General features: G+C 49.9%; 1 protein-coding gene across 1 annotated transcript in view; it reads right to left on the reverse strand.

Annotated features, from left to right (window-relative positions):
* LOC137356937 (histone-lysine N-methyltransferase SETDB1-like) overlaps positions 1-13,539 on the reverse strand; it is a 56,915-nt gene that overhangs the window by 16,203 nt on the left and 27,173 nt on the right. The window contains 7 exon segments of the mRNA XM_068022809.1: positions 29-145; positions 705-1,331; positions 1,968-2,135; positions 5,941-6,109; positions 8,550-8,676; positions 11,635-11,825; positions 12,620-12,693. Coding sequence (XP_067878910.1) covers positions 29-145; positions 705-1,331; positions 1,968-2,135; positions 5,941-6,109; positions 8,550-8,676; positions 11,635-11,825; positions 12,620-12,693 — 1,473 coding nt within the window.

The following is a 13,539-nucleotide window of genomic DNA, read 5'->3' on the forward strand; positions in this document are numbered from 1 at the left end:
ATTGATCTTGTTCATCTCCGTCACTTACCCCGTGGGCAAACACTCATCCAGTCGTTTGTTCTGATAGCCCGCGCTGGCGTTGAGTTGGCCACCCGGGTTGCAGGCGGTCGCTTGCATGGTTAGCTGCAGACAAGCACACTTTGACCTATAAAGACACCAGTGATAGCAAAGCTTTAGGGGAGACGATATTTCAGAAGGCAATATGAAAACTAAAATAAAAACAGCTTTCAAAATGGGGAAAACAGACTCACAAGCTGAACACAGACATAACACACCACAAACACACAAACAGGAAAAACACAAATGCAAACACATGCAATATATACAGGCAAAACGCACAGAAACACATGCAGACACACACAAAAATGACAGGAAGAAAAACACACGTACAAATACATACAAACACACAGGCACTGTCGCACAGGCACACCCAGAATGGAAAGAGAAAGGTGCAGAGGCCAATTACTAGATGACACTGGACCCTCCACTGAGATCAGGTATCAAAGCATAGACTAAGTTGGGACTGTCCTGGTCTAAATGCTCGAGCACCACACGCCCGGCATGACATTATATTTAACTGTAGCACGGGGTGGGGGGGGTGGGTAGTGAGGGAAGAGGGAAGCAACAGCACCTGTTGTTAGAAAGAGAAATTGTGCCCATGCTGATACATGGGGATCGACGAGGATGCTGTTTAACACCATTACCTGTCCTTGCATCCGTCAGTGCAGTCACAGCCCACCAGGTAATCCGCGTTGGTGTTAATGTAGACCCCTTCGCCGGGGATCCGCTCTTTGCTGTAAGCCACTTGGGGCGGGGGTGTTGTGTCGATCTCGTTGACGCAGGACAGCGGCACGTCCTCCTTCCCGTAGGTGATGTCCCGGATGTAGTAGAAGGGTTTCTGTGGCTGGAACTTGCGGTCCACCAGGACATAGGGGTCAAAGCAGAACATCTCCAGGTAGATGAAGTCGCCCTTGGTCTTAGCCAGGTACTGCTCTACCTCCTCCATGTTGCGCAGGCTCAGCCCGCAGGGGCCTTTGTACACCACGTGGAAGGACATCTTGCGGTTGATCTTGCGCCGCGCCGTCATGCGTCGGAAGTCGTACAGGAGCGGCACCAGCATGGGGTTCTTGCCCCGGTACTGGCCGCGGCTCACTGGCTGCTGCCGGGCTAGGCAGCTGGGCTGGCACTCGTGTGAGACGTAGAAGAGCTTCTCGCTCGGCGCTTTGTAGGGCGCTTCGACCGGCATCCGCTCATCCAGGATCTCATACGGCAGCAAGGTGCCGACACCGTCCATCCTCTCCGGGGCAGGAGGAGGAGGCGGCACTCCAACCCTGGAAGAAAGCATGGGGCTTTAATGCTCTGTTCATCAACAACTTGCATTTATATAGCGCCTTTAATGTAGCGAAACAGCCCAATGCCCTTCACAGGAGCGTTATCAAACAAAATTTGACCCCGAGCCATGTAATAGGCGACCAGAAGCTCAGTCAAAGAGGTCGGTTTAAAGGAGCATCTTAAAAGGAGGAGAGAGAGGCGGAGAGGTTTAGGAAGGGAATTCCAGAGCTTAGGACCCACGGCCACCAATGGTGGGGCGATGGAAATCAGGGGATGGGCAAGAGGCTGAAATTGGAGGAGCGCAGAGATCTCGGAGGGTTGTAGGGAGGTAGAGAGATGGAGAAGGACAGGGCAGGATGAGAGGCCAAGGAATGGAAAGTACCCAAGACCAATTTGAACTAGCTCTCTTTGACCGAGCTTTTGGTCATCTAGCTTAATATCGCCTTCCTTGGCTCGGTGTCGGTTTCTATAACGGATAACACTCCTGTGGAGTGTCTTGGGTGTTAAAAAGGCACTGCATTAACGCAAGTTACCCAACCACGCATCTTAGATGCGGTTCATCAAGCCAACCATTTTTGCTCATCGCCCCTTGGCCCACCATTGAGCTCCTCCACCCCCACCATGTTCCCACCTACCTGAATTGCTGGGTTGGTGCGGGCTTGCTGGCTGGTGGTGGCTCGTTCGTGGCTGGCGGTTCTGGGACAGTGGCAGGCTCCGCCGCTCGAGGGGAAAGGGCCGTTGGCCGAAAGGCGGTGCTCTTTTTTGCCACCTGTTTCCTCGCCTGCGCCAGACTTCCTGGACTTCTGCGGAGAGTCGGAAGGGAAAGGAGGCAGGCCTAGAGGTTAGCTGGGAGCAGCAGTGACCATCCATCCAGTGATAGTGGCACAGTTACATTAGATTGTGGATTTACATCAGGTAGTCACAAAGCCCCAACAAAGCTAAAGAGACAAAAAAAATATGACAACAGCTCCTCAGGCAGTCCCGTGGGTAAATTAAGTCCCGTCGGCCGTGGCTCAGTGGGTAGCGTTCCTCTCGCCTCGGAGTCAAAAGGTTGTGGGTTCGAGCCCCACTCTCGGGACTTCAGCCCATATTCCAGTTCATTATCATACTGCTGTTTGTGGGAGCTTGCTGTGCGCATGTTTTGGCTGCCACATCTCCTACATGACAACAGGGATACAAAATGATTTGAAATGCCCCAAGGTTGCGAAAGGCGCTATCGAAATTCAAGTCTTTAAAACTGACCATTAAGGCCTCATCTGTGGTCTGCCCGGTGTTGATTAATCTCAGGGAGCACAGCAGTCAGTAGGACATACAACTGGCTTCAGCATGTCTTCTTGGCGAGGGATGGGGAGCAATCGGCCAGGGATCGCTATCCAGTAGCTGCTACCGGCAGGCGTGCACGTCAGGACCTTGGTGGACAGATGAAGGATGGGGGCGGGCACTCAACTGCAACGTATGCGTGGGCAAATGACCAGTTAACAATCACGAGCCAGGCTGAGGCTCGGCAAGGTGTCAGGAAGCATATTCCAGTAAGAGACCAGTGAGGAACCGAGGAGGTTGAAAACCCAGGGGTTGGAGAAATATATTTGTAAGGTTCTGTAGTGTGTCATGTCTGGAGAGTGGGGGTGGGAAGCACAATAAGGTGACATAACTTGGCATCACCATACAACTCTGAAGGCAAACCTCTTCTCCTCAGCTCTCCTTACATCAATTCAGCGCAGAAGAGCAATAGTTATAGGGGACTCGATAATCAGGGGCACAGATAGGCGCTTCTGTGGACGTGAAAGAGACTCCAGGATGGTATGTTGCCTCCCTGGTGCCAGAGTCAAGGATGTCTCTGAACGGACAGGGGGCATTCTGAAAGGGGAGGGTAAACAGCCAGAGGTTGTGGTACACATCGGTACAAACGACATAGGCAGGAAGAGTAACGAGGTCCTGCAGGGGGAGTTCAGGGAGTTAGGTAGAAAGTTAAAAAACAGGACCTCTAGGGTTGTAATCTCAGGATTACTCCCTGTGCCACGTGCCAGTGAGGCTAGAAATAGGAAGATAGTGCAGCTAAACACGTGGCTGAACAGCTGGTGTAGGAGGGAGGGTTTCAGATATCTGGACCATTGGGATCTCTTCAGGGACAGATGGGACCTGTACAAGAAGGACGGGTTGCATCTAAACTGGAGGGGCACAAATATCCTGGCTGCGAGGTTTGCTAGTGTCACTCGGGAGGGTTTAAACTAGTGTGGCAGGGGGGTGGGAACCAGAGCAGTAGGACAGCAGGTGAAATAAATGAGGGGGAACTAGTAAATAAGGACAGTAAGACTAAGAGGAAGAGCAGGCAGTGAGATGTTGCGGAGCACAGCGGGACTGGTGGTCTGAAGTGCATTTGTTTCAATGCGAGAAGTATAACAGGTAAGGCAGATGAACTTAGAGCTTGGATTAGTACTTGCAACTATGATGTTGTTGCTATTACGGAGACTTGATTGAGGGAAGGACAGGATTGGCAGCTAAATGTTCTGGGATTTAGAAGCTTCAGGCGGGATAGAGGGGGATGTAAAAGGGGTGGGGGAGTTGTATTACTGGTTAAGGAGAATATCACAGCTGTACTGCGGGAGGACACCTCGGAGGGGTCATGCAGCGAGGCAATATGGGTGGAGCTCAGGAATAGGAAGGGTGAAGTCACGATGTTGGGGGTTTACTGCAGGCCTCCCAACAGCTGTTTGTAGTATATGTAAATGATTTGGAGGAAAATGTAGCTGGTCTGATTAGTAAGTTTGCGGACGACACAAAGGTTGGTGGAGTTGCGGATAATGATGAGGATTGTCAGGATACAGCAGGATATAGATCGGTTGGAGACTTGGGCGGAGAAATGGCAGATGGAGTTTAATCCGGACAAATGTGAGGTAATGCATTTTGGAAGATCTAATGCAGTTGGGAGGTATACAGTAAATAGCAGAACTCTTAGGAGTATTGACAGGCAGAGAGATCTGGGCGTACAGGTCCACAGCTCACAAAGTGGCAACGCAGGTGGATAAGGTAGTCAAGAAGGCATATGGCATGCTTGCCTTCATCGGACGGGGCATAGAGTATAAAAATTGGCAAGTCATGCTGCAGCTGTATAGAACCTTAGTTCGGCCACACTTAGAATATTGCGTGCAATTCTGGTCGCCACACTACCAGAAGGACATGGAGGCTTTGGAGAGGGTACAGAAGAGGTTTACCAGGATGTTGCCTGGTCTGGAGGGCATTAGCTATGAGGAGAGGTCGGATAAACTCGGATTGTTTTCACTGGAACGAGGGAGGTGGAGGGGCGACATGATAGAGGTTTACAAAGTTATGAGCGGCATTGACAGAGTGGATAGTCAGAAGCTTTTTCCCAGGGTGAAAGAGTCAGTTACTAGGGAACATAGGTTTAAGGTGCGAGGGGCAAAGTTTAGAGGGGATGTGCGAGGCAAGTTCTTTACACAGAGGGTGGTGACTGCCTGGAACTTGCTGCCGGGGGAGGTGGTGGAAGCAGATACGATAGCGACATTTAAGAGACATCTTGACAAATACGTGAATAGGATGGGAATAGAGGGATACGGTCCCCGGAAGTGCAGAAGGTTCTAGTTTAGGCAGGCATCAAGATCGGCGCAGGCTTGGAGGGCCAAATGGCCTGTTCCTGTACATTATCAAATTTAATTAACCCCCCCCCCCAACCCCCACTGGCAAGAGGGGTCACAGGCAAGAGTTTGGAGGATAAACTCAGCAAGCTGGAGCTCTTCATCCACAAATACGTCTCAGAGGGGGCTTTATGGAGGAACATAAACAGGATCGAGAGATTAATCACTGAACAGTACTTGCGGTTGCAGCTTAGGCCAGACACCATTCAGGGACAATCGATGCCAGGGCTCATTTATGAATCCACTGCATGTTGTAACAGGAGGCAGTAGGGTTGGAACTGTGAAAGATCAAGTGAGCTATTGTCATCTCAACCTACCTCATGAGTTCCTCTACCTGTTGCAGCCAACTCACAGGCAATTGTTATCATGGAATAGAAGAATCATGCAGCACCGAAGGAGGCCATTCTGCCCATCATGCCTGTGCTGAGCTATCCAATTAGTACCACCAGCCCTGCTCTTTTCCTATTAGGTTTCCTTTTCGAGTATTTATCCAATTCCCTTTTGAAAGTTACGACTGAAGTTGCTTCCACCGCCCTTTCAGGCAGCGTGACAACAGTGTACATAAAAAAAAAAATTCACCTCATCCCAAGGCAAAAGAACCAGAGGCGACACGAGGAAAAACTTATTTTTAAACGCAGCGAGTGGCTACAATCCGGAATGCACTGAAAGGTGCAGACAGATTCAATTGTGGCTTTCAAAGGGGAACTGGACAAGCACCGGAAGGGAAAAGATGCGCAAAGGTTACCGGGAAAGGGCGGGGGGGGAATGGAACCAGCTCAGTTGCCCTTGCAGAGAGCCGGCATGTGTCCGACGGGCCTAAGGGCCTCCTTCTCTGCTGCGATCATTCATCTCGGTCCTCTGCTTCTTTTGCCGATTACCTTCAATCTGTGTACTCTGGTTACCCTCCTACAGGAGCAAACAGTTTCCAATGTGGTTACCTCCGCAATGAACTTACTCGATCTTGTCCACTGGTGATTGGGGCTGAGGGATGACAGCCGGCAGAGGGAGCGAATGCTGCTGAGCAGAGGGACACTGGATCGGAGGTGGCAGCTGAGGGGTCTGGGTGGTGTTAACGGTCAGATCCTGCGTGTACTGCACCACTGGACCCTTCGTCCGAACAGCACCTTGCAGAAAGAGAAATTTGAGAATGGACTTTTTTTTATTTATTCGTTCATGGGATGTGGGAGTCGCTGGCTAGGCCAGCATTTACTGCCCATCCCTAAACGCCCCTTGCAAACAAAACTTGTTTCGCTCCTCATCCTCTTACTTTTTTTCCCTCCAATGGGAATCATAATTATCTATTGGGAGTCAGCCGTGGCTCAGTCGGTTGCAACTTTCACCTCGGAGTGAGCAATTCATGGGTTCGAGCGCTACTCCAGAGATTTCATCCCATAATTCAGGCTGACACTACAGCTTCAGTACTGAGGGAATGCTGCACTGTTAGAGGTGCCAGCTTTCAGGATGAGATGTTAAACCAAGGCCCCGTCTGCCACTCAGTTGCATGTAAAAGATCCCATGTCATTATTTCAAAAGAAGAGCAGGGCTGTTTCCCAGATATCCTGGGGCCAATATTTATCCCTCTGCCAATATCACTAAAACAAGATGCACTGCAGCAACGCACCAAGGCTCCTTCGACAGCACCTACCAAACCTGAGACCTCTACCACCTAGAAGGACAAGGGCAAGAGGCGCATGGGAACACCACCACCTGCAAGTTCCCCTCCAAGCCACACACCGTCCTGACTTGGAACTATATCGGTCATTCCTTCACTGTCACTGGGTCAAAAATCCTGGAACTCCCTCCCTAACAGCACTGTGGGTGTACCTACCCCACGTGGACTGCAGCGGTTCAAGAAGGCAGCTCACCACCACCTTCTCAAGGGGCAATTAGGGATGGGCAATAAATGCTGGCCTGGCCAGCGACGCCCACATCCCAAGAATAAAAAAAACACAAGATTATTTGCTCATTATTTGGTTGCTGTTTGTGGGATCTTGCTGTGCTCAAATTAGTTGCTGTTTCCCCTACATTACAACAGTGACTACACTACAAGGAGTACTTCATTGGCTGTAAAGTGCTTTGGGATGTCCTGAGTTTGTGAAAGGCGCTACAGAAATGCAAATCTGTCTTTTTCCCTGTTCCCATTCGCCCCAGTCCCCCGCCCTGTTCCCATTCGCCCCAGTCCCCCGCCCTGTTCCCATTCGCCCCAGTCCCCCGCCCTGTTCCCATTCGCCCCAGTCCCCCGCCCTGTTCCCATTCGCCCCAGTCCCCCGCCCTGTTCCCATTCGCCCCAGTCCCCCGCCCTGTTCCCATTCGCCCCAGTCCCCCGCCCTGTTCCCATTCGCCCCAGTCCCCCGCCCTGTTCCCATTCGCCCCAGTCCCCCGCCCTGTTCCCATTCGCCCCAGTCCCCCGCCCTGTTCCCATTCGCCCCAGTCCCCCGCCCTGTTCCCATTCGCCCCAGTCCCCCGCCCTGTTCCCATTCGCCCCAGTCCCCCGCCCTGTTCCCATTCGCCCCAGTCCCCCGCCCTTTTCCCATTCGCCCCAGTCCCCCGCCCTTTTCCCATTCGCCCCAGTCCCCCGCCCTTTTCCCATTCGCCCCAGTCCCCTGCCCTTTTCCCATACCCTTCTACATTTTATCATTTCAAATACTTATCCACTCCTCTTGTAAAGGCTTTTTATAGATTCTACTCTGCTCGCTGTATTTGATCAGGCTTTCCATGTCTGACAACTCTCAACCTATAAAATTTCTATTAATCTAATCTTCTGATCATAAATTTCTGCCGTCTAGTTTCTGATTCACTAACCAGTGGAAATCATTCTTACCTGATCAAAACCTCTTGCCTTCATCACGTCTCTTAACCTTCTTTGTCTCTAATTTCTCCTTACTTCAGAGCCTCTCTTGCCTGGTGTTATCTTAGTGAACCACTCCACGGCATTCAAAACTTGCTGAGGGAACTATGGAGACTGGTGTATCAGCCGTAGCTCTGCAGATAGCTCCCTTGCCTCTGAGACAAACAATCATGGGTTCTGGACCCACTCCAGACCAAAGTGCAAAAATCTAGGCCGATACTCCTGTGCAAACTGCCTGTTGGAGGATGAGACATTAAACTGAGGCCCCATCTGCCCTCTGGATGTAAAAGACCCTACGGCCACTATTGGGAGAAGAGAAGGGGAGTTCGCCCCAGCATCCTGGGCCCAATATTGCTCCCTCAGCCTACGTTGCCGAAACAGATGAACTGGTGATTATCACCTTGCTGTTTGATGGGCCAAATGGACCATATGTATAAGGCCTGGCTCAGTGGGTAGCTCTCTTTCCCCCTTGCTGTGCGCAAATTGGATGCCACGTTCCCTACATTACAACAGTGACTACACTTCAAAACAAAAAAGTACTTCATTGGCTATAAAGCGCTTTGGGACGGCTTTGAGGCAGTGAAAGGCGATACAGAAATGAAAGGTTTTCTCCTCTCTCTCTCTCTCTCTCCCTTCAGGGTTCAATCCTGGTTGGTTCTCCTGCGCTTTACCTCTCCTGCCATCCCCAGACTGTCAAGAAGACAAGACTGACTCACCGACGTTGGGCCGCGTGCGCTGCTGCCCGCCCTGTCCGCCCTGCCGAAACGCGGTGGTCATTTTTAAGTTGAACATCGGCTCCAGGCGAGTCGAGCCACGGTAAATCCATTCGCAGCGTTTATCATCCTTCAGCAGTGGGAAAGAGAGAGAGAGAGAGAGAGAGAGAAAAAACAATATACATTCATATACAGAAAAAAGGCACGCTGGGCACAATGCGGAAACACGCCGTGGGCAGCACAGGGCTCCATGGCACCAGGGGCTAATCATGACTCCGTGGGTAGCACTCTCACCTGGGAGTCAGAAGGTTGCGGGTTCAAGTGCCCACTCCAGAGACTTAAGCCCATACTCTAAGCCGACAATCCCAGTCCATTAAGGGGACCAGATGAGGTACGGAGACAGAAACTATTTCTGCTGCTTGGGGAGTCGAGGACTTGGGGGGCATAGTCCAAAAATTAGAGCCAGACCTTTCAGGAGTGAAATTAGGAAACACTTCTTCACACAAAGGGGGGGTAGAAATTTGGAACTCCCTTCTACAAACGGCAATTGATGCTCGATCAATTGTCAATTTTAAATTTGAGATTGATTAAGATTTTTGTTAACCAGAAGTAATAAAGGATATTGGGCAAAAGCGGGCATGCGAAGTTAGGTTCCAGATCAGTCATGATCTCACTGAATGGCAGAACAGGCTCGAGCAGGTGAATGGCCTCCTCCTGTTCCTATGCTGAAGGGCCTGTTTCAGTGCTGTATCTCTAAAAAATAAATAAACCGAGGCCCTGTCTGCCCTCTCAGGTGGATGTAAAAGATCCCACGGCCGCTATTGGAAGAAGAATGGCGGTGGGGGGGGGGCAAAAAAAAGAGTTCTCCTGGAGCCAATATTTATCACTCAGTCAGCAGTGCTAAAAAAAAGATGATCTGGGTCATTATCACATTGCTGTTTGTGGGAGCTTGCTGTGTGTAAATTGGGTGCTGTGTTTCCTACACTACAACAATTATTGCATTTCTAAAATACTTTGTTGGCTGTAAAGCATTGAGGCTATGAATGGCACTATATAAACATCAAGTCTTTCTTTCATTTTTGTTACGTTCTACAACTCTTAATTAAAATGGCATATATAGAAGAATGAACTATTACACCTTGCGGGAATAAAAAAAAATACACTAATGTGTTCTGGACCAGTTCCGGAACACAAGTTCCGAAAAAGGGTCACTGACCTGAAACGTGAACTCTGCTTCTCTCTCCACAGATGCTGCCAGACCTGCTGAGTATTTCCAGCATTTCTTATTTTTTTTAATTTCAGATTTCCAGCATCCGCAGTATTTTGCTTTTATATTATTGGAGAAGTTGGGACGGTTTTCCTTGGAGCAGAGAAGGCGGAGAGGTGATTTGATAGAGGTATTCAGAATCATGAGGGGTCTGGACAGAGTAGATAGAGAGAAACTGTTCCCATTCGTGAAAGGATCGAGAACGAGAGGGCACAGATTTAAAGTAATGGGTACGAGAAGCAAAAGCGACAGGAGGAAAAACCTTTTCACGCAGCGAGTGGTTAAGGTCTGGAATGCGCTGCCTGAGAATGTGGTGGAGGCAGGTTCAATCGAGGCATTCAAAAGGGAATTAGACAGTTATCTGAAAAGGAAGAATGTGCAGGATTACGGGGAGAAGGCGGGGGAATGGCATTAGGTGAACTGCTCATTAACTGTCCATAGATCTCTGAAGGCAGAAGGGCAGGTTAATAGGGTGGTGAAAAAGGCATATGGGACACTTGCCTTTATCAATCGAGGCATAGATTACAAAAGCAGGGAGGTCATGTTGGAGTTGTATCGAACTTTGGTAAGGCCACAGATGGAGTACTGTGTGCAATTCTGGTCACCACATTATAGGAAGGATGTGATTGCACTGGAGGGGACGCAGAGGCGATTCACCAGGATGTTGCCTGGGATGGAACATTTAAGCTATGAAGAGAGGTTGGATAGTCTTGGGTTGTTTTCGCTGGAGCAGAGAAGACTGAGGGGGTGACCTGATCGAGGTGTACAAGATTATGAGGGGGATGGACAGGGGTTGGATAGGGAGCAGCTGTTCCCCTTAGTTGTAGGGTCAGTTAAGAGGGGACACAAGTTTAAGGTGAGGGGCAGGAGGTTTAAGGGGGATTTGAGGAAGAACCTTTTTTTTTTACCCAGAGGGCGGTGACAGTCTGGAACGCCCTTGCCTGGGAGGGTGGTAGAGGCAGGTTGCCTCACATCCTTTAAAAAGTACCTGGATGAGCACTTGGCACGTCATAACATTCAAGGCTATGGGCCAAGTGCTGGCAAATGGGATTAGGTAGACAGGTCAGGTGTCTTTAATGCATCGGTGCAGACTCGATGGGACGAAGGGCCTCTTCTGCACTGGATTATTCTGTGATTCTGAGAGTTGGTAGAGACACGATGGGACGAAGGGCCTCTTCTGCACTGTAACAATTCTGTGATTCTTGTGCACTGTTCTAATCCTTGGCAGCTACTGGGAGATACAGGTTCAGTGTCGTAAAGGGGAAAATTTAGGAAAAGAATCAGAGAAGGTGAATCATAGCCTGAATGGTCAGATATGGCGGGGGCCGAGGGAGGTGGAAGGCGGCAATTGGTGGCTCAAGTCAGATCCATTTACAAAAGAGTAATATGAAGCCAGGGAGGGTGGGTCTTCTAGAAGAATGAGATCAGATGGGCCAATCTGCGGAGTTTGCCTCCGCACTGCTGGGCTAATTGGGAAAGCAGAATATCAGCCAGAGTTTCCCAGTACCTCCAGCTGAGTGTAAGTGTGACTTATGCTGAGCTATCGAGGCTGGGGGAGGCAATAAAAATGATCAAAACGGAGATTGATGAACTGTTGTTGGGTAAGGGGATTAAGGGTTACCTAACCAATGCTGCAAGATGGAGTTAGGTTTCAGATTGGCCATGATCTCGTGTTCCTATGTTCCTAACAGGCTCAAAGGGCTGTTTGGGCCTCCTCACATTCATAGGAATTCTGAGGATGAGCGGGAGTAAAATCCTTTTTTTTTGCCCCCCCCCCCCCAGTGAGAAACGCCACCCAGCAACCCGGCAAAAGCAGCTTACCAGAAAGAGGATTTTGACGAGGCTCCCATCGACCTCTTCAACCCGGGACTTCCACCAGGTCCCTTCCCATTCCGTCTTGATCTGCTGGCCATTCTTCAGCAGCACCATTGGCCGGTTGGGATAGGCAGTAATGTATTCTTCAATAAAGTCCCGGCAGGAGACATCTTCAATATCTTCCCAGGTCTTGGTCACTTTGCAAAGGGTTATGGTAAAGAATGGAGGCATTAACAGATGACTGACCATCAGACAAAGATTACAGAAACTAAACTGGGGTCTCCCCTCATCTCCTCTCTGCAACCTCACGATTCAGCGCTTTGACTTTCCTCTGCTCTTCAGTGTGAAAAACCCGCTGGCCTGGAAAGCCCAGTCGTTCCAAGAGTTGGGGAGTTACTTGGATTCTTCCTCGCACCCGCGCCTCCAAGTCACAAGGGGGCGTGCTTACGAGACCCACTCCAGGGACGTAAGCACAAAATCTGGGCCAGGACTAAGGGGGTGCTGCATTGTGAGAGGTGCTGTTTCCCTGATGAGACATCAGACTGAGGCCCACCCATCTGCCCTCTCAGGTGAGTGTCAAAGACCCTATGGCCACTACTGGAAGAACTGCAGGGGAGATCTCCCTGGTGGCGCTGGCTAATATACATCCCTTGTTCAAGGTCAAGAAAAGTAGAGTATTTGGTCATTATCACATTGCTGTTTGTAGGATCCTGCTGTGCACAAGTTGGCTGCCATGTTTCCAACTCTACGCTTCAAAAGGACTTCACTGACTGTGAAGGGCTTTGAGATATGCTGAGGTGGTGAAAGGCGCCAGAGAAATGCAAATTCATTTATTCTCCCATCCATTCAGGAAAAGAAAAATGACTCACTCTTGGACCTACCCCCTCCATGTACAAGATCCTGCCTTTTAAACCCCACCTCGCGACTGCTCCTCGAGTCGACTGGAGCTCCCCACTGGTGTATCTGAGATACGGTCGTGCAGGGAACTTACGTGGTCTGCAGATGGGGTACAGCTCCGACAGGCCAACGTAGGAGGCATAGCCGTCATCAAAGAAAATGAGAAACCTGGGAGTGAAGTTAAACCAGAGATTAACACGACAGACCAAGAGTTTTCAAACTCATCTGTAAATACTGACAGACGGCCCCACCCACACCCCCCCTCCACCCCACCCAATGCAAATATTGACAGATAGGGACCCACCCAACCCCGTCCTAACTTCCAAAAGATAGGGACAGCTGTATTATGGAAACCAGAACTTCTAAATATTTTTTTCTATCTAGAATTACCCGTGCAAGGACGTCAACAGGTGACAATTTTGGCAACATGATGTCAGTCTGTCGGAAAAACAGGAGAGAAGAAAAAACATTACAAGTAAACCTTTCCCTTCATTCTACTGGGAAGAAGGCCATTCGCCCCATCGTGCCTGTGCCGGCTCTTTGAAAGAGCTATCCAATTAGTCCCTACTCTCCCCCCATATCCCTGCACATTTTTCCCCTTCCAGTATTTATCCAATTCCCCTTTTGAAAGTTACTATTGAATCTGCTTCCACTGCCCTTTCAGGCAGCGCGTTCCAGATCACAACAACTCGCTGCGTTAAAAAAAATTCTCCTCTTCACCCCCCCCCTCTGGTTCTTTTACCAATTATCTTCAATCTGTGTCCCTCTGGTTACTGACCCTCCTGCCACTGGAAACAGTTTCTCCTTACTTACTCCATCAAAACCCTTCCTGATTCTGAACGCCCCGATTAAATCTCCCCCTTAACCTTCTCTGCTCTAAGGAGAACAATCCCAGCTTCTCCCAGTCTCTCCACATTAACTGAAGTCCCTCATCCCTGGCGCTATTCTGGTAAATCTCCCTCTGCACCCTCTCCGAGATGCAGTTTATAAAGTCACTCCATTTCAAACAATTTA

This window comes from Heterodontus francisci, chromosome 46 (assembly GCF_036365525.1).
Source record: "Heterodontus francisci isolate sHetFra1 chromosome 46, sHetFra1.hap1, whole genome shotgun sequence".
In the NCBI taxonomy this organism is placed as follows: Eukaryota; Metazoa; Chordata; class Chondrichthyes; order Heterodontiformes; family Heterodontidae; genus Heterodontus; species Heterodontus francisci.